General features: G+C 36.3%; 3 protein-coding genes and 1 long non-coding RNA gene across 4 annotated transcripts; all 4 read left to right on the top strand.

Annotated features, from left to right (window-relative positions):
* Positions 1–4,948: 4,948 nt before the first annotated feature.
* Positions 4,949–17,903, top strand: LOC100367607 (isocitrate dehydrogenase [NAD] subunit alpha, mitochondrial-like). Its single transcript, XM_002731321.4, has 11 exons — positions 4,949–5,007; positions 11,172–11,222; positions 11,830–11,913; positions 12,449–12,621; positions 12,902–13,031; positions 13,740–13,873; positions 14,198–14,300; positions 14,874–14,938; positions 15,709–15,793; positions 16,022–16,174; positions 16,626–17,903. The coding sequence occupies exons 1-11, from the start codon at positions 4,966–4,968 to the stop codon at positions 16,707–16,709; spliced, it is 1,104 nt and encodes a 367-aa protein (XP_002731367.3). The 5' UTR covers positions 4,949–4,965; the 3' UTR covers positions 16,710–17,903.
* A 2,751-nt stretch (positions 17,904–20,654) lies between these two features.
* Positions 20,655–21,539, top strand: LOC100378376 (uncharacterized). The gene has a single exon (XM_006818129.1). The coding sequence runs from the start codon at positions 20,655–20,657 to the stop codon at positions 21,537–21,539; it is 885 nt and encodes a 294-aa protein (XP_006818192.1).
* A 435-nt stretch (positions 21,540–21,974) lies between these two features.
* LOC146735071 (uncharacterized) lies at positions 21,975–22,532 on the top strand. Its single transcript, XM_085507352.1, has one exon. The coding sequence runs from the start codon at positions 21,975–21,977 to the stop codon at positions 22,530–22,532; it is 558 nt and encodes a 185-aa protein (XP_085363478.1).
* Positions 22,533–22,843: 311 nt separating this feature from the next.
* LOC146735072 (uncharacterized) lies at positions 22,844–24,124 on the top strand. The gene is made up of 2 exons (XR_014931318.1): positions 22,844–23,089; positions 23,961–24,124. It is a non-coding gene; the product is annotated as an uncharacterized LOC146735072 (long non-coding RNA).
* Positions 24,125–26,748: the final 2,624 nt, after the last annotated feature.

Genomic DNA, 26,748 nt, shown 5'->3' on the forward strand with positions numbered 1-26,748 from the left:
GTGGGTTCGTGACGTAAGGGGTAAAAGAATCTTGAGGTCATGGGGCTTCCCCTGACCTGGATTCTATCTCTCCGTCACCGGCAGAATCGCTGATTAATGCCTACAGTTCAAAATAGTCATTTTGACTGACCGGAGTCTATGGTGGGTATGAACTATGTGAATAGGCAGGTTCGGAGAACCCTCACCTTAGTTACATATAATCCTGTCAATCATGAACAAAAGCTTGCGTTATCAAACAACACGCATACAAGCGCACCACCTCTCATCTCAAAAAGACATTAAAAAACTCAAAACACTGTGTTGCAAATACTTGTCCACTGAAACACGCTTAAATCATTATAAAGGATCTCGCAAGTCACTAAATATCAGTTCAAAACAAGATCTGGGCGCTTACACAACATACAATTCAACATCACAAAAAAAAAACGTTCAGAAAAACGATAGGAAAAGCAAGCAAGAAATACGTTACATACTAAACAATAGTGTTGGGATTCTGGAAAAGAGTTCAACGTTACACAGTGTCAGTTACAGTGCCCAGCAAGCGGTTCTCTACACATGACAATACACAAATAGCTAAAGTTCTAATTCAAAGTCTATATAGCATCTCCTCTTTTTGTCACGTTAGTCCAAGTCGTTCTTTATCATCATCTTGTCTTTAATGTCGCTCAAGTATTGATTATTCAGTCCTATTCGATACTCGTCCTTCCGAAGGGGCTCCGAAGTCTTCATGTCTTAAGCGTTGTTCATTGGTATGATTCGAGTAAAGTCGTTAGTCGTCAAGCGCAGTTTCTGAGTCGTCTGTGCCATCGAGCTGCTAGTTCGGTTCGCAAGAAAGACACACCTTCGCCATTTCACTTTTCTTCACAGGATGTCAAAGTGTGTTAAACACCTGCCCGGGATCTCCACTCACATATCAGGGGGGAATTCTTCTCCGATGGGGTTCTCCACACGTGCCAGGGGGGAATCCTCGTCTCTCTATCGCGTCCCCTTGAGGTACGGGACCGGGAACGTCGCTTAAACTGTTACAGTCAAATAGACACACACAACGAAATACGTTTCAACTCTCGTCTTAGTCGGTCAGTCGAGTACTCTATAAGACACAGCGCCCTGGGGAAAAGTCCCCCAAGACAGTGCTCCAAGAAGGTTGATCATACACCATCTAAAATTTAATTACGAATTTGAAAATCACCAAAGTTGAACAATATTGCAACATTAGAGTACACAGAATTGGCTGCCATATTGATGCAAATTTTCAAATCATGCAATTCAAGAACTAGAAGACCAACAAAAAGCAGTACAATACGACCTTACATGCCAAAATAAAGAAATTCACAAAGTTGGAAGCTGTTAAATCAACTAAACAACAAACTGCTATGTACACCATTAAAGAAAACTATATCATGTCCATAGACAAAACAGTGCAACTTAACAAAAATACGCAGTTACAGTAGGTCAAGAAGTTGTATCATCAAATGTGCAGAGATACGAGTATATGTGTGACAACATATACTAATCTGATGAAAGATGAACTAGTAAAGAAAGAACAAAAAATAGAGCGGAAACTTGTCATCCTGTTTAGTTACTATATGATAAAAGTAAAACATTCGTTTACTCGATGCTCATTGGGATGAGCACGAGCATGCTTTGCAGTAACTGACATACGTCGTGGTCATGTCTGTCTTGCCGAACGTGAAAGATGGACGTGGTGAACGTCATTATCCTATGTCGACGGTGATTTGAGGGCCCCAGTTTGTATTTTTTCAAATCACAGTGACTGTGTTCAAATACAGTGAATGAACAAGAAAACCGACGTGTTAAACAGGAATGCTTCATTTTACTTGTAATGCACGAGCAGTTTTCAGTTTAAAATTCTCATGGGAACTGTCACTTGAACCACGGTTCTAGGAACCGTGGTTGAACAGTGTTAGTAGTGCAACGCTTTGTATGGCGCGGGTTACTTGTCAATGTGCAAGTAATAGTCGTTTTGTTACACAAAATCCTGAAAAATCAATATTGTTTACAGTCCCTCTATCCGATAGAGGGACTGTGATCTGAATAATGAATGCGTCATTTGTTTGTTTGTTGTCTACTTGTTATGATAAACACGTGAAGTGCTGTGCCCTGACAGCAACGACATTTTAAAAACAATCTGACACAATCCAAACCAATAGTTTTCAATATTTTTTTAGTTATCGATTCAAATTTACAGTTTTCAGTTCAAAATTTAAATTGAAAATCCCCAGTAACTGATGCAGAAAGTGGTAAAACATGTGTGTCAACCGAAAAAGTAGATGCAAAATGTTTTCAGCTATTTTAAATTTATGTATTGATTTAAATTTTACCGGAGCTGGAGAGTCTAACCGATATTTATTGAAAATCGACGCTCATTAACTTATTACTTCACAAAAGTGAAGTTCAAAGAGAAATCACCAATCTTATGGCCCATTCATCCATTTATTCAGTTTAGTGAGTAAACTCATCAATTGAGGATTACGTCATTTGTTTGTGTCTCTCCAAATATTATTATAATATTTCACAGGGATATACATTTCGATCACATTGTTAATAAAAATAAATGCCCAGGGCTTTAAAATTACAGTATGAGCCATGTACAGTTATACAAAGAAGCGCCAATGCACAGATAACTAAGGCTGTAAATTTACAGTTAGCCGCACTTTCTGAGCATCGACTGGACTGTGTCCAACACGCCATCAACGGCAGTAATGAGTCGAGAATTTGAAAAGCCAAGGTTGCAAATGCATAACGTGAGCAAATTAATTGTATACAAAAGAACGTCAATAAATAGATGACGAGATCTGTACGTTTTTAGCATGACCCAATATATGCATCAATGGCCATAATGGTTATAATTGGTAGTACTGTTATACATAATGCTACTGTTAATAAGAAACATAAATTTAAACGTATTAAGGCCAGACTTTTTTATTCCTTGTTTCGCGAGTTTTTATAAGGCATTTTTTTTTATTTTGAGGAGAGCGGAAAAAAAAAAAATTTTTTTTTTTTTTTTCATTAGATTTGTGTGATTCTCAAAGAATTGTAAGTGAGATCATTGATCGGAGAGAAGAAATGAAATAAAATGTTATTCCATGTATAACCTTGTTTCTCATCTGCGCGAGACTTCGGTACTTTGATCATGATACTCCCACAAAAATGCAACATTGATTTGTTATGCGGCGGGCGGTAAAAAAATAAATATAAAATAATATTTTTTTAGCATTTTTTTGCGCTTACAAGTCCGCCGGCGCGAGAAATTACGCTGAAATGAAATTATATTTTTGTTTCATTTTCGGCTCCTGTTCATTCGGCGGGTTCGCGAAACAAGGGATAATAAAAGTCTGGCCTAAACAAGGCATACTCTTTATAAAGATAAAGTGTAGTGAAAAATGCACAGACTGTTTTATAGCCCATTTAAGTGTGCCTTTGTTGCTCGTGATACCATATTTGTAAATTTTTCAATCCTAACATTTTTAGAAAGCGTGATAAATATCTTACTATTTCTAAGCGGAATGCTTGCAAACATAATATACAGCGTTTAGGCATTATACAATTACAACACGGAGTAATTTTAAATAGTATTTTAACGCAATTCCGGATACCGGAATTATGTTTTTTAGGGTTTGCCCTGGAATCATGTCTTTAAATGCTTGAGTGTTTTCTTTCAAGGGGCACAGATCGAGATATGCAAATTTATAATGGGCGGAACATGAATAGAGTAAATCTTCGGAAGTCTTCTTTTCGGAACTTATGGTAAAAGAGTTATAATTATAATACAACAAAATAGCAACTATAACTAAAATACAATTATCATTTTCTCAAAAATTAGACTGGTCTAACCTAATAAATTTATTAGTGGTCGGAGGTCTAACATGTAGGCGTGAGAGGCGCCCTCGCCGGCCGAACAGCATCAGCCCCACTAACTGTCTCAACTGTCTTGGGTTTGGAGCACAGCGGAGGGCGCAACCCACGCGAGCTTGTCGGGCTACCCTCGGGGCGGACATCCGGGCGTTTGTCACCGCTTGGCAACCCTCGCGGTGAAAACAAAGGCCAAAAACTCGTAGAAAACGGTACTTTTGGATGGTTGTTGAGACCCCCTGAACAGTGTAACAAGATTAGCCCTATATGTGTAACATATGTAAATTTGGTTGTTCAGAATTACTTCAAAGTTGAGTTTGTGTTGTTTTCTCGAATTTTCACAGGCTCGACCGGCGTTCCACAGCAGCGCACACAGGCCCCATAGAAATACATGTACAGTGGTGCGCGCCTTAGCAACGTGGAACGTCTTGTGACGTAGCTCCGCCCCCAAAGATATATTACCCTGGAGTACAATTGATTTCAAAATGAATACTAGTAAATTCCGGGTAGGTGTCTACTTTAAAATAGACGATCTACTTTAAAGACAAAACCTAAATAATTATTGCTCCATTCTGCCCTTTATTTGGAGTGCCACCTAGCAACTCACACACTATATAGGTTTTATCACAATTTTTCTATCACAGAGAGACTGTGGTTTTAAATAGGTGTCTAAACGTCACTTGAATAAAATCTATATCTAGCTAAAGCGTTGTGTGAGCTATATCCAAAAATAACTGTTAATTATAGTACGAGTTTAAATTTAAATTTTGACCCGACACTACCAAAACTCTGTGATGATACATGAGTCAAACATATCGTTCTGAAAACTCTTAGTTTGGTTGTTTTGTATATAATTTTATTTTTTATAAATATTGGATGCACGACCTTTTCTATTTTATATCCTGCAATAACGATTAACATTAATAATAATAATACCCTAAAACTAGAAAATAAGTCGGGAGCATACCCCGGTCGGCCCTTCTAAATCCGAACTTGGAACACGGTCTGTAATCTGCCCCGTCCTCGTGTAAATATAAATGGTCTGTCCCTAACACGTAAGAAATGGCATGCGCAGTACAAGATGCGCAGCTAATGTATTCTGCAATCATGGCGACTCGTGCACTACGAAAGATGGTAACGTACAAAATTATAGTGAAATTATTGCACTTTCTTAATTAACTGCTTGAATATTGATACTATTGACACGTGTGGCATGACTGTTTAATACCGTACCAAAATTATCGTCAAAATATGTCAAGAAACGGTTGGTTTCACTGATACGACCCGCTTCCTGTACCGTACATGTACACTACCGGTACTGTCAGTTCATGATCACAAGAAAAACGGTTTTAACCATGTGTAGAGACCGTTACGTACATGCAATTTTTCTGTGGTTTGTCTTTGTATTGTATACAGAACTGATGTCACAGAGTATGTAGTGGACAAGAGATGAGAAAATTAAATGACTAATTTTTGTCATTGTAAAAAATGTCACCACATATATGCAGTTCCTGATGAGGGAATATGCCACATGATAACATGTTGAGAAAGAATATGAGGTTATTACGAGAAGTATGCACGAATGCAGTACTGTGATCGTATTGATTGACAAAGAGCAGAGGTGCATTACTGTACAGCCTGAGTGCATACTTTGCAGTATTCCCGTGATAACCTTATCCTCGGGGGCTGAGCTACGTCACAAGACGTTCCACGTTGCTACGACGCACACCACTGTACATGCATTTCTATGGGCTCTGTGCGCGCTGCTGTGGAACGCCGGTCAAGCCAGTGAAAATTCGAAAAAACAACACAAACTCAACTTTGAAGTATTCCCGAACAACCAAATTTATACATGTTACACACGTAGGGCTAATCTTGTTACACTGTTCAGAGGAGTCTCAACAATCATCCCAAAGTACCGTTTTCTGTGAGTTTTTGGCCTTTGTTTTCACCGCGAGGGTTGCTAAGCGGTGAAAATGCCCGGATGTCCGCCCCCGAGAATTATTATACATATTTCACCTGCTTGTAGTAATAATTTAATGAGAGGTAACGGCCTGAGATAGCAATAAAGAGTGTTTCAAACTGTGTGAATGTTTGTGTCACACACTGATAAAGCTTCTGTGTCTGAAGTAAATAAAGTTTTTAGTTTTCGAATGTGATGTAAACGTGACGCATAATTTCCAAGTACGAAAAACATTTAAACACTACCGTAACATACGATTTACAGTTTGATAAATTTTGTTGTTTTTTTGTGTCGGATGTATAATAATGTACTGTACTGACTAGTGCAGTAATATCCAAGGCACAATTGATTTTATTACCATAGTATTCTTGTCTCTGGCTGTTCAAGTAGTCTTTTAACCTGTTGCACTGCTTGATAAATCATTTTCAATTTTTCATAATCAGTTAAATCTTGTCAAATTTTTGTTGAAGTTCTTGATCCTGGACGCGGGTCGGGATTAGTGTGGTGGTGGTACTTGCTTTGATTTTTGGTTGGAGTGCTCCACAGCCAGTTGTATTTGCTCTATTAGTGTCGCCTAAGATTTATAAAATAAGGGTATGCTATTTGATATCTGCGTGTGGTGATATGTTAATGATATGAAAATCACATTGGCATGCACAGCAATCAAATATATTTCTAACCATTGGTGTCACAAAATGCTATGGATGCTCAGAAAGGTTAAATAAACCACTTTCATGACCTCTTAAGGTCACATGTCCTGTTGGTATAGAATTAAAACATAAGTTTATTTTATTGATATATTTCAACACAATTTCCTGGACTTGATTATTTGTTCAAGCTGCTTGAGTAAAATGTTTCTGTTAGAAACAAAAAGATCTTATACATATTCTCATTTGCAATAGTATTTATAGAAATATTAGTTTTTTTTTCATTGCATATCACACCTGTTAAATAGTCTCATCTTATAAATCCTTAGCAGCATGCTTTGACATAAATGACATAGGTCTACTCTTAGGTAATGTTACAAGGTCTACAGCATAAAACGTTCCATACATAATTTCTACTGGGAAGCTCATCAAACTTAGTTTTCACATTATCCATAATAATTAAGCAATGATGTAAAAATATAGGTGAAAGACCTCTGTAAACTATCAAAGTGCATTGTGGGACAATCCATACATAGTGTTTTACGATTGGTGTAATTTTCTGATTATACAGCCGGAACGCAGCCCACTGTCATAGAGGGCGCTTATTAGACATATGTCACGTGTCAAATTTTAGATGTTGGCTATAGAATTACGTATTTCCGATAGGCCAGCAAAACTGTTATTTTGAACACCGTAGTCTTTGAAAATTTGAAATTTTCTGCCATATATGATGAAATCTAGTTCTTATGTGCTAAATTGTGCGCTTGATTCGGGCCAGCAGTATTTTTAGAATCTCCACACATCATTTGTCCTCGTCGTTAGCGAGAGGAAAATGGGTCATCGGAGCGAGTTTTTATTATTCATAACGCTATATCTTCGCATGTAGATGGTGTTGCACGATAAGTAAGACATCGTTAGAAAGCCAAATATGTCGACTTTAAGCTCAGTGATTTTCTAAAAAATCGTTCTGCTTATAAGAAAATGTGACACTTCCGAATCTACGAAAGTAAAATGGTAGAATGTATCTTCATTTACTTGTACTCTAGGTTTTGATTTTTTTTACTAATGATGCATGATTTCACGCTATAATGTACTTTTACTTTTACTTGATAAATATCATGAAGTTCATATATCTCTTTTTTTCTGATTTGACTATGATGTGTTGTACTTGTTTTGTCGATTGTTTTCAGTCATTTGTTTTGTGTTCTTGTACTTGTAAATTTCCCTACACGACATCCGCCATATATTGTTTCCACTTTACAGAGCACACCCATTCCTCAATCGTAATATGCGTTTTTATGTTTCTGCCATATATGTTAACATAATAATTCAGTCAGTAAATTGATCATAAAGCCAAACTTTTTAGAATCTGCATAGTAACTAACACACATTCAGTGTTAGTGATTACACAATTTTAACACTAGCAACGACATGTTTCCTGGGTGCTCCCATGGAATTAGTGCCAAGATTATGTAGCAGGCCATTAATAATACACGGGACAATTAATATAACGAACAGTAAATGAAAGAACAGATAGAAATAGACAGCTATGCAAATGATGATAGAACGAATGTAATAAATTCAAAACAACCTCCAGTTTACAAGGTTATAAGGATAAATGTCATTTAAAAAAATGATTCTAATTTGTGTACACTCATTAGGACGTCTAATTCGGATCAAAAATTAACAGTGTTCAAATTTGCTACTGTTTCATCCTAACAACCTTTCAGGGTGAAACTGTAAGAGATGGATTTTCAAATACTAACACTGGAAGACGTAACATTGACTCGATCATAATTGTGATATAGCATGTGTTTTACTGGATTTTCGAAATGGGGCTTTGTGATTAGGAATTTCATTTTTTCATACACTTTCAATGTATCCGTATGACAGAAGACATTGTTATTTCATTATACATGTATTTTTAAATCCTTTTTATAAATACTGTAAAAGATTTCTGGGAGTTAAAGGGGGTACCCCAAATTTAGCTGAACTAGGACGTTACCCAGTTTTTACTAGTACATATATTAAATGTATCAAATGGTGGTTAAAAATTATTATGTATGTATGGAAGAAAGTAAGATTGCTAAGCAATCGTATCTTCTTTTAGTACGGGAAGATGAACGTGGTAACGCATATTCGAGATGTTTTGAATAGGTATGGATTTGGGATAGTGTGGATCAATCAAGGGGTGGGAAATGAAATTGCATTCCTTGCAAATTTTGCACATAGAATTAGGGACATGTGGCAACAGGAATGGTGGGAAGAATGCTCAACTATGAGCCGCCTAAATTTGTTCTGCCAGGTAAAACGACACTATACTGTAGAAAAATGTATTATCAGTGTAAGTGTGAACAAACATAGGAAATCTTTATCAAGGTTTCGTTGCTCGAGTCACCAATTAGCAATAGAATCTGGCCATATGCATAATGTAGATCGATTTGAAAGGAAATGTGTATTATGCAATAGCGGAATAATTGAAGATGAATTACATCTAATTTTCGAATGTCCCATATACCAAGCCTACAGAGACGAGCTATTGCCGCGTTGGTCATTACATGACCAGGGACACCACACTTTCATAAAATTAATAACAAGTGAGGTACCCATTACACTTTGTAATTTGTCAAAATTCCTGTGTCAAGCTTTTAAGTTAAGGTCAGAGGCACTAAAATTAACCACTTGATGGGCAGTATTTTATATTACAGTTCATTTATGTATTATTGTTGTTTTCAAGAAATGTAAACTTGAGATTGTGATGGGCCGGTTGCCTAGTATGGCAATAAAGTTTATTAAAATTTATGAAAATTACTGTTTTTGGTAACTCTAAAAATGTAACTTTATATTAGCCGGACATTAAGCTCAAGCTCCACACTCCAGAAACAAGCGCTGAGTAGTCAGAGCTAACGCAAACATTTTTTGAAGTTTACAATATACTCGACAAAAATTCGAGATTAAGAAATTTGAACTCAAGAAAATAAACGTGTACCATGTGTACACACATCACCGTGTATGTTAACCCATATATGAGGACGAATAAAACAAAATACACTGAAACCCTCAACTTGACCTCAAAACATCACAATACGATTAGTAGGCAATACTGGTCTCTTTAGTAAGGCTTCGGATTAAATTCGGCCAGAAGACAGCCAAACACTGAAAGATTGATCTCAAATATGCATTCAGAGACCGCTCTATAATCATGTCATGCTACGCCAACGCCATCAGTAGACAGAAAGTGGCTTGTCATACACGCCAGTGCAAAGGTCAAAATTGCAACGCCCGCTGAGTGTAGCACTTACATTTTTATATTAAATTATGAATTGAAACATATTTTTTGTCCTAGTCAAAACAGAAAATGAAAATGTTTTTATAAAAAAAATGCGACACTTACAAAAAACGCCAAACTTAATGTTTTGATTTTGAACGGTGAATCCGAAGGTCATTGTAAATTGCATGATATTTTAATACATATCGTTGATTTTTGATCGAAAACCTATAAGACAATGTTGCATTTGAGACCTGCATATTAGTTCATCGTTTTAAATTATGATTTTTGCCCAAGATTCTAAAATAGCACAAAAAGAAAATACCGCGGGAAATTACCACAACTTCCGCATTTATATAAAAACAGGATTTCATGCAGTTGGTGGCGCTATTCAAATTTAATAATCGTGTCGAATAACGGTCAAAACGCTTGGCTGCGTTCCGGCTGATACATAAACTATCCCATAATTTTGTGTGTGGCTGGATGCGTAACAAGATCTATGGCAACCAAGCCACATATAATAACCATCTGTTTCCCAATCAAATTGTCTGTTGTCATTTTTTATACTCACTTGTGTTATTGAAAAGTATGAAGAAAATTACAATTTCAATTCAGTCTAAAGCAGATTAAAGCAAACAATTAAATTGAACTCTTCTAAGATCATGTAACAGAATGTCTGTTATTTTTCTACTTCTTCAAAATACACATTTACACATCATGTATCACATGTTGTGATGCCTTTGTAAAAATGGGAAGTCAAAGGGGCAGTTGGTTATTGTTTGCTAGATGACTATAAAACATGATAAAAAAAAAAAAACGTAACTACATCCCAAGCTGTCACCACTTGATAAATCAAGCCTTATGGGTTTTGTTGTGCTTCTATAGTATGTGAACATTTGTGGGATTATGTTCCTGCTTAGAAACTGTGAATAATAAAAACATGCACACAACAAATGTATTCCCTTCATTTAACACTTCTCCTCCTCAAATCATGCAGAAAAACATTGCATAAATCACTTTGCATCAAGAGTTAGTGAATGATCCAAAACATTCAACAAAGTTAATGATAAAGTTCCTGACTTTGACTGTTTTCCCACATACCCTCATAATTTTTACACCATAAAAGCTGATTGTAAATGTAAATAATATTGTAATAATATGTGCTTATTGTATTGCGTAAGTATTTTGTTATTATTTCTGTTTCATCATTGTCAAAGTATTGTGGAAATCAATGGCGACGTAACTACATGTAATTTCACATTTTTATTTTTGCCCAAAAGGCACAATATTCCTTTCATCATGTGAACAAAATTTGTCTTTTGGATAATTTATTGGTTGGGACTAAGTGTCTTCCCTCTAAAAACATACAAGCTAAAAACCACTGCGACATTGAGTTAATTTGTGTTCTATTATTTTTTAGATGACCGGTTTTGGACAAGTCCTAGCTGGCAGGAAGTCATATTCATCAGAGGTATTATTGTATACATTATAATGCTATCACAATTACAGTGCTGCACCTTGTAAATTATTATCTATTTGTTATGAACTTGGTCGAGGAGGACATAATTATGGTTATTAATATAAAAAAAATTAATTAGTGATTCATCATTGGTGAATTAATTTTCTTACAGAATTCTGTAAATGTATTGGAATCAAAATTCAATGTTAGAAAAATTCATTTGTATTCTTTTTGACCGACTACTGTGAATATCAGTTGAGCTTTTTTCGTTTATCTGGCCTGATCAATAATTAATTTTGTCCACAGTTTGCCACCAAGTTTCCAGATTCTTTATTGTGCTTGTGATTGCAGCTTAGCACACCGACTTAAATACAGATTTCCACATCTGTAATTATTAGTTTTTTCCAAACTATATATTTGATAGTATTACCAAATTGAAATATATATCAATAGTCTACTGTTCTCAGGCACTATTATTGAAGTTGCCGTGTTTAGTGGAGGGTGCCCTCATGTGACCATGTCAAGCTATATTATTGTTTCCTCTAGATAAGTGTATAATTGTCAGTAGTTATGCTTTAAATTTAATTCTTTACTCAGTCAAGTATATTTTTTTTATCAGGCTCGTGTTATAACTCTTATACCAGGTGATGGCATTGGACCTGAAATATCAGCGGCAGTACAGCAAATATTTAAAGCTGCAGAGGTAATATACCCATCACTTATTTCTTATTGGATCGATATATCATGTACAGTAAACCTTAAATTAAAAAATATGTAAGCCAGAAACCTGTTTTACAGTTGCTTCTCTATATTCTTGTTGATAAAAAAACTTTGGTTTATATGGCACATTGCTGAAAACAAACAAAAATTTCTTTGGTTTTTTAATTTGTGAAAGATAAGGAAGGAAAAAGTAGGTATGTGCAAAACTAGTAGCACTGAGTCCGTGCCTCTACTTTTCTACAATGCCTCCAAATGTCAGTATTTTCCTGACTGATCTTGATTTAAATATTTCTTAGGAACACCAATATTTCAATTATTCTTTCTCCACTGTGTTATTTTTAGCTGACTTTCACTACAGGTAATTTGCAATGCAATTTAATTTTAATTCTAATAAAAATAATGTAGGTGATGCAAAATCATTTATATAATTTTTTTATGAAACACACATTTATATGATGAGAATAGAATTCATTTTTGACTGGTACATGTTCAGTGTTGTGACAATTAAATATCATTAGGTGCCTATTGAATGGGAAAGTGTGGATGTTACTCCAGTGAAAGGTCCAGACGGTAAATTTGGTATTCCATCCAAAGCTGTAGAATCCATGAATAAAAATTGTGTAGGTCTGAAAGGACCACTAGCTACACCCATTGGTAAAGGACATATGAGCCTGAACTTAGCACTTCGAAAGTAAGTTTAGTTTTATACCATATTTATAAGTACATCAGCATACAAATCCAAAATGGCTGACTGACGGTCATCTTGTTTAAACAAATGCAGTTCCATGGAGCCATATCTCATACATGGCTGGCCCAATCAAAACTGTCTGTTTTGATAAATTTCATAATTGTATACATTCTGAATTTTAACAATAGATTCTGCCACACTCCACCCATCTTCATATCTCATCATATTTTATTTTCAATGATGGTCAAACTGATATTTTCTTGGGATTCTTGCTACTTGACAGAGAATTTGATTTATATGCCAATGTAAGACCATGTAAATCAATTGAAGGCTACAAAACACCCTATGAGGATGTTGATATCGTTACAATCAGAGAAAATACAGAGGGAGAATACAGTGGCATTGAACATACAGTAAGTATCACAAAACACACTGTAAAACACTTTGAAATAGCTACTTGCTATGTTAGTGAATTCAGATCAATGCATGAATGAACTGAATCTTAATTTAGCCCAGAACGGGCAGTTTTTCAAGGTGTTATTTTAATTTTTTCCAATGCCTAAAAGTTTCGCTGTAGTCATTGACGCCTATTCAAAAGTATTGATGTTTATTGCAACTAGCATGAATGGGTAAGCTTCGTTACAACAATGAGCCATTATCGCTGTAAACAATGTTAAATTATTCTTTAAATGCTCAGTTTATCTTTTGAAAGCAACTAATTTTTTTATTTAAAAACAAATCATGTCGCTTTCCCATCATAATCCAAGCTAAAAGATCGTACAACAACATCAGCAAATCTCATCCGTGCTATGTTCAATACCATTAACATATTTAAATGAGCTATGGTAATTTGAACACGTTGGCATCATCCATAGTTTTCGTAAATTGTAGATTAGCTTCTGCAATAGTTTCTTTCGTTTTGGGAGGTCCAACTGTCGAGGTTGAAAATATAAGCGCCCCCCCCCCCCCCAAATTTGATGATCATTTTTTGAAATTTTGAACCCCAAATAAGGGCCCACCAGCTGTGAAACCGATGGGCAAATTTACGGCAGAATCCGGTACTTGCAATTTTCTGAAGAATGTATTTTGTGAATCTTACATTCTGCCTTTATTATTCCTAGATTGTGGAAGGTGTTGTACAAAGTATTAAACTCATTACTGAACCAGCCTCTAGAAGAGTAGCTGAATTTGCCTTTGAATATGCCAGATTAAATAATAGGAACACTGTGACTGCCGTACATAAAGCAAATATCATGTGAGTGTAATTTCAGATTTATTTACTGAGTCTAGTGATTGAATTTGTTCAATGTCTTTTGCGTTACAGTGAAAAGTGAAAATTATTTGATTCTATGCATTTACGCCAAAACTGTTTTATTATTTTATATGTACTGTATATAGTATTGCCGTGTTTCACAGGCCTTGTGTCACAATTGAACTCCCCTTAGACATCAATGTCAAAACTTGAAAAGCAGAATATTATTATGCATAGAACTAATAAGTCATGTACCCCAAAATTAAAAAAACATGACATGAATTGTCTGCTTTGGGTAATTTCCATGCTCTTTATTATTGTTTTTAGGAGAATGTCTGATGGCTTATTTCTAAGATGTTGCAGGGAAGTTGCTGAAAAATATAGGGGCATCAAATTTAATGAAATGTATTTAGACACAGTCTGTTTACAAGTATGTTCATGAACAGTTATATTTAGTCATGTTTGAGTCAAGTGATTCTTGTATTTGGAACTGCATTTTGTTCTGTGATCCAACAGCATAACTGCTTCTCTGATCAGGATTTCTTGAAACTAGGATTGTAACTTACTGTACTGTGAATTACTTTTAGCTTGAATTTTTTCTGACAAAAGCTTTTGAGACTGATATAAGTAATTATTTTCACTGGTTTAGCACAAATTGAATGCAATCTATATAGGAAAATGTATTTTAATTTTTTTCCACTGCACAGCACCCTCTGTTTATGAATGATGAAACCGTATGTGCCGAAAATATTTTTACTAACTGCTTCATTTTTGAAAAAAAAAACATTATTGCAATGCCTTAGAGTGATTCAATTTAACTCTGAAAGAATACAAGTTCAAGTGAGGCATTTACTTTTAACATTTTCGACTTGATAAAATTATGAGGAAAAAGTCTGGGTATTTGAAGGACATGAATCCATGGGGAGGTAACTAGCATCCAGTGCAATAAGCACAGAGTACAGATAATCATGGTGCATGTCAATGTTTGTGATTCTTGTTTCAGATGGTCCAAGATCCCACAGAATATGATGTTTTAGTCATGCCAAATCTCTATGGTGATATTCTCAGGTAGAAATGCTAACTTTTTGTCTTTTTTTAATGCTTGACTACTTGATCTCTACTGAAATTAAGTTACCTCAGTACATATGTTTTGAATACAGTATTCCTTTGTATATTAGAATAATATCTATAAATCGTATTTAAGATAGGAACAGGTAGGTAGGTCGGTCTAATATTTCTTGCACAATACTCTGAAATATTTTAGTTGGAATTTATTGTTGCTGAAAAGACTTTTTCGGTGTTTTGTAGTAAGTTTATTTTCACTGATTTTTGATGCATTGAATGTAAAGTATAGAAAAAAAACATATGTTCACTGCATTTTATTAGGCCCTGCTCGAACGAAGTTTGAAACAGGAACTTATAATTCGGTCTCCATCTGTCCATCCGTCCGACCTTCCGTCCGAAGTCGTATTTCAGTTCGGATACAAAAAATGCTTCAATAGGATATCCTGTTTAATTCCTGACCCTATATTACATATTTACTAGATGTATTTATTAAGTACATCTAATTTCAGTTGATACTAGACCAGCCAGTTATTCACTCTAAATGATGAACTATGTTTTCGGCCCATATTACCTTTTTGAGACGGAGACTATTGTCATTAACAATGACTTGTTTTCACTGAATCACCCCTTCAGCGAAATTAAAGTAATTTAAAGTACATGCTTTTTCTATTGTTGGTTCATGTACGCTACCATATTAATTAAAATTATATTGTTCTATTATAGATTTGATTATGATTATGAATTGTTATACATTGCTATACATTGCTTTACAGTGATTTATGTGCTGGTCTTGTTGGTGGTTTAGGTGTAACTCCCAGTGGAAATATTGGTGCTGGTGGTGTTGCTATATTTGAATCTGTAAGTTGAAAATAGTGAGTTTGCGCATTATAAATAAAAGATGTCACAAGTCCGAAAACATCTTGTGTGTAACTTACTGTATCGCTCGATGAGATGTATGAGTTGAAGTGTTTCTTAGAGTCAGTCAAATTGATTTGAATAATTAACTTTTACCCAGAAGCTAAGATCTAATCATGTTTGAACACTGCTCAAGTGTTGTATAAATAAAATTTTTTCTTTACATATAAGGTACATGGAACAGCTCCGGACATCGCAGGTCAGGACAAGGCTAATCCCACAGCATTATTGTTAAGTGCCGTTATGATGCTAAGGCATATGCAATTCAATGATTATGCTGATAGAATAGAAAAGGCTGCGATGGATGTTGTTAAAGATCCTGATGTAAGTAAAAGTCTTCAGGGAGGTGTTAGCATTGTGTCTTGACTTCTAGGGAATGGAAGCTATTAAATGTCATTTATCTTGGTATGTTTGCCTTTCTCTCTGAGTCATCAGTTTCAAATGACCGGAACTGTTTTCATCAAGTATGCAACACCAATCTAGCTCCCTATCTTGTTGTATATATACCATGTAAACTATTGGGTAAACTTGTTATGGCAAACTAAATGTGTAGATCAAGGTGCCATTACATACCATAACCACTCATTATGTATGCATTGACTGTCACCTGACGATGGCTTGTCTTAATACTCAGTACAGCATTGACTTCTAGAATAGTCATATGATGTACAGTAATCATGGTTGAAATTTTACAGCACAAATCAAAAAAGTATTGTGCATGTTGATACAAATGGTTGAATACTGGGTATTGATTATTGTTACCTTATTATTGCAGTATCGCACAGCTGATCTTGGAGGGAAATGTACCTGCACTCAATTCACCAATGAAATATGTCGAAGAGTTCAATTAAATGATTGAGTTATCATATTTTAATGCATATTTATACTGAATTCAAGACATGAATGAAATATAAAATAATGGTGCTGCACTTTATATACATATTCAACAACACCTATTTCACCTTGCAGTGTAAGCGTAACAATTCTGATATTTTTTTCCCCAACTATTAAACTTTAAAGTTTCTAGAAAGGATATTTTTGTTACAAAAAACATAAATGGCATACCCATACTTGTGCCAAGTTTGATTAACTGCAAAGGTCAGATGGCGAATTTGTGCCTTGCATTCCCTGTGTTGATCGATTTCTAAACCCTTCTGTTATTTTCTAGGAATATGTGTAAATGTAAAATGTTTAAATTTGTTCCTTAATATGGATATAAAGATAGCACCAATGAATAATGGTACTGCCACACTGATCATTTTTAATACCAAAAGACTTGTGGCATGATTACAGCAAGACCATTTTTAACTGCCAATATAATCATTTCCTTCAGTGTACTGATTCAAGTTGCTTTAATGGAAGCCAATTCCGATATTACTGTTTGTTTTTTATTTATATCCATTGAGCTTAACATAAACACCACCATATACCGTTTTTGTTGACCATGTCCAATATAGCTTATTCTTTAAAATTGTTTGAAACTAAATAAAAATTGTGTTTATTTGTGATTATTTTTGTTATTGAAAAATGATTACTATTCCAGCAACCAGGCTGGTTACCCAGTAAATTATAACAGTGGTTTTACAAAATATTGTGTTGATTGCTATCGTCTTTGCTCTGCAAATTGCAGTGGTGCTTCAGGATCAAAATAAGTGATATTTTAATAATTCAATATAAATGCAAATTTTGGTTTACATGTGCTTCTAATAGAGCATAGATGGTATTGCAAAATGACCACAGTGTAAATACATTTCAAATACACTTACAACTATAAAATTGTCATGTATCAAGCTGTTTATATTCTCCATAATCAAGTTTCATCATGTTTTACACATTGTACTCTCTTCACATACAAGTCAAACACCATAATTAAAAACAACTGTATTTCCACAAGTCAGATGCAAACAATCGTTTACTTGTGCCAGAATTTTTACATAGTTCTCTTGTCTTTTATTTATGTTAAGAATTTATGTATTGTGTATATTCATGTAATATAATCTTGCTGTGCATTGCACTTTGTTTAACCCAATTAAAGTCTCCAAATATGAATTGATTGTGGTGTCCTGTCTTTTTTTTGCAAGTTTTCAGATATCTCAATATCATCTTGAACAGATTAGCTAATCAATGAATCTTCTAAAGGTTAGCCAAGTACTACTTGCTAGATTCTAACCTAAATAATTTAGTTTATACTGTAAATCAGTGGTCCAAGCATTTATCCATTGCATTATTTTTCAGATTAGGTGCGATTTAATTGAAGATGGCCATCTGGCAGCCATAATTTGCTTATATCACAAAATTCGTCTACTCAGAGTATCTAATCCTTTCCATAGAACATGCCCTGAAAATTAAGGATCTCAAATGTACACTTGTTAGTTAGGTATGCAGACAATGGTCAACTGGTAGCCATTTTATTTGACAAAATTCAGCTAATTTTTCTGTTTTTATGGGAGTCTAATGTTTATATTAGACGATATTTATTGACACAACTATTTGCATATTCATGAGCGTCTTTATATTGCTACGTCAACAGTTTCTTCAAGCTGTTCACGTGCTTGAAGCAGTCTATTTGACTTCTTGTATTTTATATACTTTCGCTTCTGAAATGGAAAGTTCTACCACTGATAGAGGCAGGAGTCGAAGCCGGAAACGCCGTGCTCCTTCGCCAATACCAAGTCCAGTCAGAAATGAAAACTCTCTTCGGAGACGGGGAAGAAATTCCAGAGGCCGTGGCCGGATGATTTTATCACCCAATACATCAAGGACAACTAACGACGGAATCAACGCATCAACGTCGAGAACATCGAATTTGCGAGCCTTGGACACCACAAACCCCAAAAATTGGACAGTACGGCAAATTCGACAAAGACTTCAGGACATTGGCATACTCTTACCGAAGACCATGAGCAAGAAAGAAGCGATCAACTTGTACAAGCTAAATAGCCAGCAACAAAGGGGCCCATACGCTACCAACATTAGCGTGACGAATGCTGCGACAAAATTAGATTCAGATCCCGAACCCCCAACACTGACTGAGTAGGAATCAACTGGTGTAAACAGAAGAAATACGACTTTCAACACGGACAATTTATTTCCAGGCGAAATGGATTTATTTCAACCAGCACGCTGTCGCAACTCAAATCAAACATCGGATACCAGACAGGCGGGAAACAACATGGCAGCCGCCCCATCGTGTGGGGTCGATCGTGTTCACACTGATCGTGGGCCTACAAGCACGCCTGTTTATGGACCTCCTTACGCCTCAGATTTTACACCACCTGCGAGGAGGAGATTTGGGATTGCGTCACACGACCTGCCAAGAATAGTTGCAGTTACTGATGAGGAACAATATAACCCAAGGTAAATATGTCAACCTAGCAACGTTACGGATACCCGCACATGAAAGTATAGAGAGTCGTTCTATTTTGGACGCCATGGGAAATGAAATACGACTGAAGGGTAATCCCGATCCCCGACTCAACAAAGTGTTAACTCATAACGAGTTCTTGGTTGCGTTTGGCAGATATAAATCCATTATATGTGAAGTTTTCCCACATAGACGTGAAGAACTAGACTGTTACCGAGACGACATAACGGACATGGCCATTAGCTTCGGGGGTAGCCTATTCTACGAGTACCATGTCGAATTTGCCACTCGTGCAGCAGCTTGGTTACTGCAAAGAAACATCAAAATTGACTGGTCGATCCGAGATGCGGATATTTTTATGCGCCTCACCGCCGGACGTAAAGCTAATGCGTGCTCAATTTGTGGTAGTACAATTCATTCGTCAGACTTTTGTCCAGGTAAGCAATTTTTTACACCCAACCAACAACAGGCTAATTCAACTGTCGACGTTAGAGGACGCCCCAAGACTTATTTAAATGGTAAAGAAGTGTGTAATAACTATAATACTGACGGTAAAGGGTGTTCTAGATATCCATGCCCTTTTTTGCATGCCTGTACTTCATGCAAATCCAGCCACCCAGTATATAGTTGCCCCAGGTCATTCAATGCAGCCAGGGCTCCTAAATCCATTGCTGTTAATCCTGGTACCACTCAGTGACTGCCTACACCTAGCACACCGGTTAAAGTTGATTTATTGGAAGAATATTTGACTAATCACCCAGATTCAGACTTTGTCAGCCAATTATGTTCAGGCCTTCGTCATGGCTTTAAGACTGGCATTGAGGACGCACCAACTGTTTCCTATGAATGCTTGAACAATTTGTCTGCTCAGAGAAATCCGGAACCTGTTACACGTTTATTGCAGACTGAGTTAGACAAAGGATATGTAATCGGTCCTTTTGATTCACCTCCATTTCCAGTTTACCGGATTAATCCTTTGGGTCTGGTTGAGGGCAAATATTCCAAGAAACTGCGACTGATTGTGGACATGTCTGCACCACATGATAAACCACAAGTGCCTAGTCTTAATGAGCTCATTGACAAGGACGCGTATTCTATGTCATACACCAGAATTGATGATGTCTTTGAAGAAGTTAAACGATTAGATGGCAATGCATTCATGTGCAAATTCGATATCGCTGATGCCTTCAAGCAGTTACCTCTACACCCATCAGTATGGCACTTACATGGTGTTAAATGGAAAAATAGTTATTATTTTTTCGTCCGTTTGGTATTCGGGGCCAGATCAAGTCCGAAAATTTTTGATACATTGTCACAAGCTACATTTGTATCTGTTGGATAGCAGAGCACCGATTTCAAGTGAAATTTATCCTACATTTGCTAGATGACTTTCTTACTGTAGACAAGTTGGAAGAGACTGCTGCTCGTTCGATGGCTATAATGACAATGATTTTCAAATCGTTAAACATTCCCTTGGCAATGCACAAGACTCTCGGGCCAGTACAAGAAATTGAGTATTTAGGACTCATGATTAATTCTAAGGACATGCTTGCCTACCTACCTGATAACAAGAAAATCAGAACTATTGCTAAGATTTCTGAATTTTCTTCACAGAAAACAATCACCAAACGACAATTACTTTCTTTGCTGGGTCATCTTAACTTCGCGGCTAGGGTGATCCTGCCAGGAAGATCATTCATCACTTATATGCTGAGACTAGCTTCCTCTGTATCTAAGTTGCATCACCACGTCACATTGAATAAAGCTTGCCGTTTAGAGTTGCATATGTGGGGGCTATTTTTGGAATCTTGGAATGGTATCCACTTATTTCTGAACAGTGACATAATTAGTGCTTCTGACCTCCACATTTTCACAGATGCCTCATCAACTAAAGGGTTTGGAGGTTATTTCCAGGGACACTGGTTCTGTGAGGTTTGGCCTTCACAGTTGATGATAGAGCAACGAGATGATTGGTCAATGGCATTCCTCGAGTTGTATCCCATTGTTGTGGCTTCAATGTTATGGGGAAAGTTCTGGTCTCAGCAACGTATTCGTTTTAACTGTGACAATCAAGCCACAGTTCAAGTCATCAAAAAGGGAAGGGCATCATCTCACTGTCATGCTATAAATACTCTACTACGTCGACTGACACTGACCGCCATGCAGCACAATTTTATTGTTCTTGCACAATTCATTCCGGGAAGACAGAACACTGTAGCTGATGCATTATCTCGTTTCCAGTTTCAGGAATTCAGGCACCTTGCACCAGAAGCACACAAGCACAAGACACCGTGTCCACCATATTACAAAGTAATGCAGATTTAGGGCAAAATGTGCGTGAACTGTGGAGTTGTACATTAGCGCCTAGTACAAGGCAAGCTTATAACTCAGGTTTAAACCTTTTCATTCGTTTTGTGAACATGCACGCCGAGTCATGCTCTTTCGGTAATTTACCAGCAGTATCAGAGGACTTATTACTACTTTTTATTATTCATTGTTACAAATATCTACAACTCAAAGAATCTACGATAAAGACTATACCTTGCTGGGATTCGTTTCAGATACATTGAAGCAGGTGTACCTAATCCATGGCAGGTAACTGTCGGTGTGCCATTAGTATGGGTAAATTTGTTACTCAGAGCGATTAAACGTAATCAGGGACGAGGCACTAGGCCACGCTGTGCTTTCACAGCTGATATTATTTATTTAATGTTTAATACTCTTGAGTTAGGAGTATTTACCCAGTTCATTGATATCCTCATGCAAACTGTTGTGTTAGTAGCTTTTTTCGGTTTCCTGCGCTGCGGTGAATTCACAGTCAGGTCCTATGGAGCGTTTAATAGAGAATTTCATTTATGTATTGAGGATGTCAGTTTTCAAGGTGATGCTCAAGTTTTTCTACGGTTGAAGTCATCAAAGTCAGATCAATTTCGTGAAGGAGTGGTAATTAGATTATTCAGAAATGACCGCATGTGTCCAGTACAGAGTCTGAAGCGATATTTGTCTCTCAGAGTGGCTTTGCGTCCTAGACCTAGTTTAGGGGACCCTCTGTTTGTAACTGAAGACAACTTACCACTGACGCGTTCTGTTTTCCTGCAGTATTTACGCAGACTTGTCTGCTCATTGGGTCTCAGTTCATTTCAATTTACAGGCCATTCCTTCCGTATAGGGGCAGCTACGTCTGCAGCAAATGCCGGTATCCAAGATCACATGATTAAGGCACTAGGCAGATGGTCTTCAGATAGCTACTTGAGGTACATTCATACTTCAGGGATGTCAGTCAGATCTGCACATTCTACATTAGTCAGTAGTTTCTAATCTAATTCATTATAAATTTCTCTATCTTGGGGTCATTTCATTTGGGGGCTTTGTATATTTATCATATACTCTTTCTCCCCCAAGATTTGGCTTCCAGCTTTTTAAATTATTATTTATGTATTTTATTCGTATGTATTTATTATTAATATTCATTTACTAAACACATCGTAGTTTACAGCCTCCGCTGCACGGCAAATGTGATATCCCAGAGTTCAATGCGTTTTGTACCATCCAATATACACTTTATCTCCGCACGAGGGCGCAATTTCAAATTGAAAGAAAAACTAGCATACACGCTATAACCATTCTATGACCTCAATTGACCCACCAGCCTCATTCCCAACTTGATACTGGAATTCTCATTTTTTTGATGTATTTAAAGTTTTTTACCCGGATCGTTTTAACCATTTCAATAAATAGTTATAGACTATAATTGATTATGCGAAATTACTGCATTTTTGGTGGTTTTTGGCCTACTCCTCTCAGTGTTATGTTAGAATTACCGCGAGAGTGCCTCCTATGGATTGTCAACATGGCGGCTCACAAAGTTACGTTCGGTAAGTTCCTTTTTTTTACGTTTTACACACAAAAAAAGCAATTTTTAGAAAATAACGTTCGATTTCTTCAATTGTTGGCGCCTTTTTTGTTGCAAAAATGCTGGTCGTGAAAATGAAAAACGTAATTTTGTTGGGGATTTCGAGAGCTTTACAACGATATGTAGATCGACCATATACACGTTATGTCCCTCATAGGAGTAGTGAATAAAGTGTCATAATGTATTTTGTCATTAATTTGCATACCATATATTCACTATTGAGATAATATATACACTATTGAGATACTGTGGGTATAGGGATAAAATGAACATTTTCCATGTATCTGTTTTTGATACCAATGCATTTCATTCGTTTCTCTCAATATTATTTTCTGACATATTATTCATAATAAATTATGTAATATTAAAGTGAGAATATACTAAATATAGTTAATAACAAATGATTTTCAAAAAAAATGTGCCACGCCCCCTCCACTTGCCCCATTTCTCCAGTAAACGTGACACACATTGATGTGTTTGAAGTTGAAGAATTAATACCTAGAAAATAGTGTCATTACAAATTTGACAATTTAGGCTGACTTTAGAATAGTTTTACCAAGTGTAAATAATAATTTATTATTATGACAGATTTTTTATATTAAATATTGAGATTAGTTTAATAACAAATGATTTTCAAAGAAAATGTGCCAGGCCCCCTCCACATGCCCCATTTTTTACAGTCAAAGACTTTATAGAAAATAGTGTCATTACAAATTTGACAATTTAGGCTGACTTTGAAATAGTTTTACCAAGTGTAAATAATAATTTATTATTATGACAGATTTTTGATATTAAATATTGAGATTAGTAATGCATCTTGTGTTTTGTTTCAGATCTTTTGTGCTGAACTTACCATGGACAGTTTGCATGTGACGGGTGATACCTGGCTTGATTTTATATACAACATGGAGATGTGATGCACATAGTGTGCATTTGTATTCCTTGTGTGTGCCAAATAAAATTTCAAAATGTGATTCAGCAGAATCCAACAAATTCACTTCAATGTGTTCAGTGTATTTAATTTCAAATGCTAGTGAAGCTGCTTCAAGTTTCTTATCAAGTTTGTTAAGATCATCCTTTTTAGTAACTTGAAGTAACTTTGCTGAATGATTTGCTTCATTAATGTCAACCTTGGTATCAAATTGGTCGACCAGTTTTGTTTCATATTGCTTCACATTATGTTTTTGATCTTCAGATAACTTTGCAAACTTTTGTATAAATTCCAGTTGTTGGTTGATCTTTTGAGCCTCGTTGAAGAGCTCGTCAATCAGTTTACCCACGTTTCTCAATTTAGCATGAAGGTGATCCATAGTGTATTCATTTATGGGGTCATACTTTATAAGAGGATGATTACTCTGACCATTACTTTTTTCTTCTGCCCATGAATTCATATCCGCAAGAGTGATAGACATATCCCATTCATGATTTGGATTGTGACATTTATGAACTGTAGCCAAACATAAATTGCAGAAAAAAATGGTATTCTTTCTCTGCAAGACCAAACTTTTATACTTTTCATCTCGTTCCAGTTTTCTACAGTATTTCATCCCCTTTATAACATGTTGGGCAAATTTTTCAGTGCATGCCAGAACAGGAAGAATATCAACTTCTATCAGTGCATCACTCTCTGGGGCATTTATAATGGCAAATGGAATGTGGCTTGCATCAGAAGACTGGATTTGGATTTCTCCATACTTCATTACCATTATATTTTATCAGACGTATAGCACCACTGATGGCAAATACTTTGAAATTTTGGGACACTCCCTTGAAATCTTGGAAAGTGTGGCCACCCTCACCTACAACTATTTCTAACTTCTGTCTCTCATTTTCATCATCAAGGTCATAATCCAATTTCTTTTCAGTCAATATGTTGAGGACACTTCTCCAAACCAGGCCTTCAATATCATGAACAAACCAGCCCTTTTTATTTTGAGAGGCAGTTTCTGACACCATAGTGTGGAACAGTTTCAAATTATTTCACAAAGTGGTTAATTTGAGAATTCTTGAAACATTTTCTTGTGTTCTCAGAGATTTCTCTAAACCATCATTGTCAGATTCAGATAGACCGCCCCCTAGATGGATAAATATGTGTTCTGCTTCAGAATCATTCCATAATTTAGTGTCATTTGTAGTCTGATCTAATTTCTGGGAAGATGGTGCTGCTAATAAAGCCAATTTAACAGAAGGAGGCAGAATATCTGATGTAATGGCTTCCTTGAAAAATGATACAGATAATACTGATTTGGCAAATGTTTTATCTTTATTTAATCGTAATTGCCAAAGGGCACTCTCATCAAATCCAGACAACTTTTCACCTACTGCCTGGTGCTGATTTAAGATTTTACTGATGTAGGCTCGACTCCCAGTGGCTTTCTTAGAAATTGCTGATCTTTTCGTGCTAAATAGAACTGCAAGAGAGACTTCCAAATATTTCTTTGAATCATCCCATTCGTGACCCTTTAAATTTTCCAGCAAATTTCTCACCACTTGTCTTACTTGAGATGGCCCTTTTTGAATGATCAAATTGGAAAGTTGCCGTATTTTATTAGCAACGAGCGATCTCGCCTTCATCAGCTTAAATCTGTGAAAAGCACGGCTGGCAATAGAGCTTGCCGTCATTCCCATAACGAACAAATCATTCGACGCGATAGCATAAAATCGCCTACAAACCATTCGAAGTGAGCACATCGTTTTAACTTTCTCAAACTGTGAACTATAGTCATCACTGTCATTAAAAAAGCAACAAAACCCGAATATTCGAGTCAAAATCTCGGAAGAAAGATCAGAAAGCGAACGACCTTGTGTGCCGACGGACAGCATCGGCGATCGAGTGAGCAGTTGAAGCCAATTTCCCACGTAATTTTGCGGCTAAACTTGCCTGCTTGACTCTTTTGGATACTCTTAGCATGATTGTGTAGGAATACGTTCAGAAAATGTGATATTGGTACAATAAATCGCACGATAAGCACATGGAAGGCTAACCCGGAAACAACTCAAGCGCTAAAACGGTTTTTGCGCAGAACGATGCCAGAATTTCAGTTCTGCGCATAGCAATATGCGTTGGTACAGAACGTGTTGAATTCTGGGTAAAACCTCGTACCGTGCGCTGTTTTCTACCAGTTCCGGACAGCTTCCGCTGTCCTCTGCCAGGTAGTTGCAGCTTCCGCAGCTTCTATCAATAACACTGTTACCTCACGTAGCTCACAGCTACATAACCTACTTACTTCACGTAGCTTTCAGCTACAATAATCGACCTACAGCTTCCGCTGTTCATTTCTCATATTAATATACTAACATTAATGCTAACGTTTTACAAGTCAGTATTTACTGTTTTTGAGCTTTTCAGATTTGCTGTACTTTACTATATCTTTTCTGCGGTAGTAGTTTGACACTGCTAACCGTCTCACTGGGGGGCTCGCTGTGGGACTAGTCTAGGCAAGTTAGGTAGCACTCATTGTTAGGCAGATTTCAGCTATGCATTTCAGACTGTTTGTATGGTCCCAGCAGCGTGCCCCCCCCCCTGTTTTGCCAAATAAACGTGTTTCTTATCTCTTTATCTGTTGTGTCATAAATGCTCAATTTTGTATACATCTCAAACTCGTCCAACCTGCATTAACA

The sequence above is a fragment of the Saccoglossus kowalevskii genome, chromosome 13 (genome assembly GCF_978046115.1).
Source record: "Saccoglossus kowalevskii chromosome 13, keSacKowa6.1, whole genome shotgun sequence".
In the NCBI taxonomy this organism is placed as follows: Eukaryota; Metazoa; Hemichordata; class Enteropneusta; family Harrimaniidae; genus Saccoglossus; species Saccoglossus kowalevskii.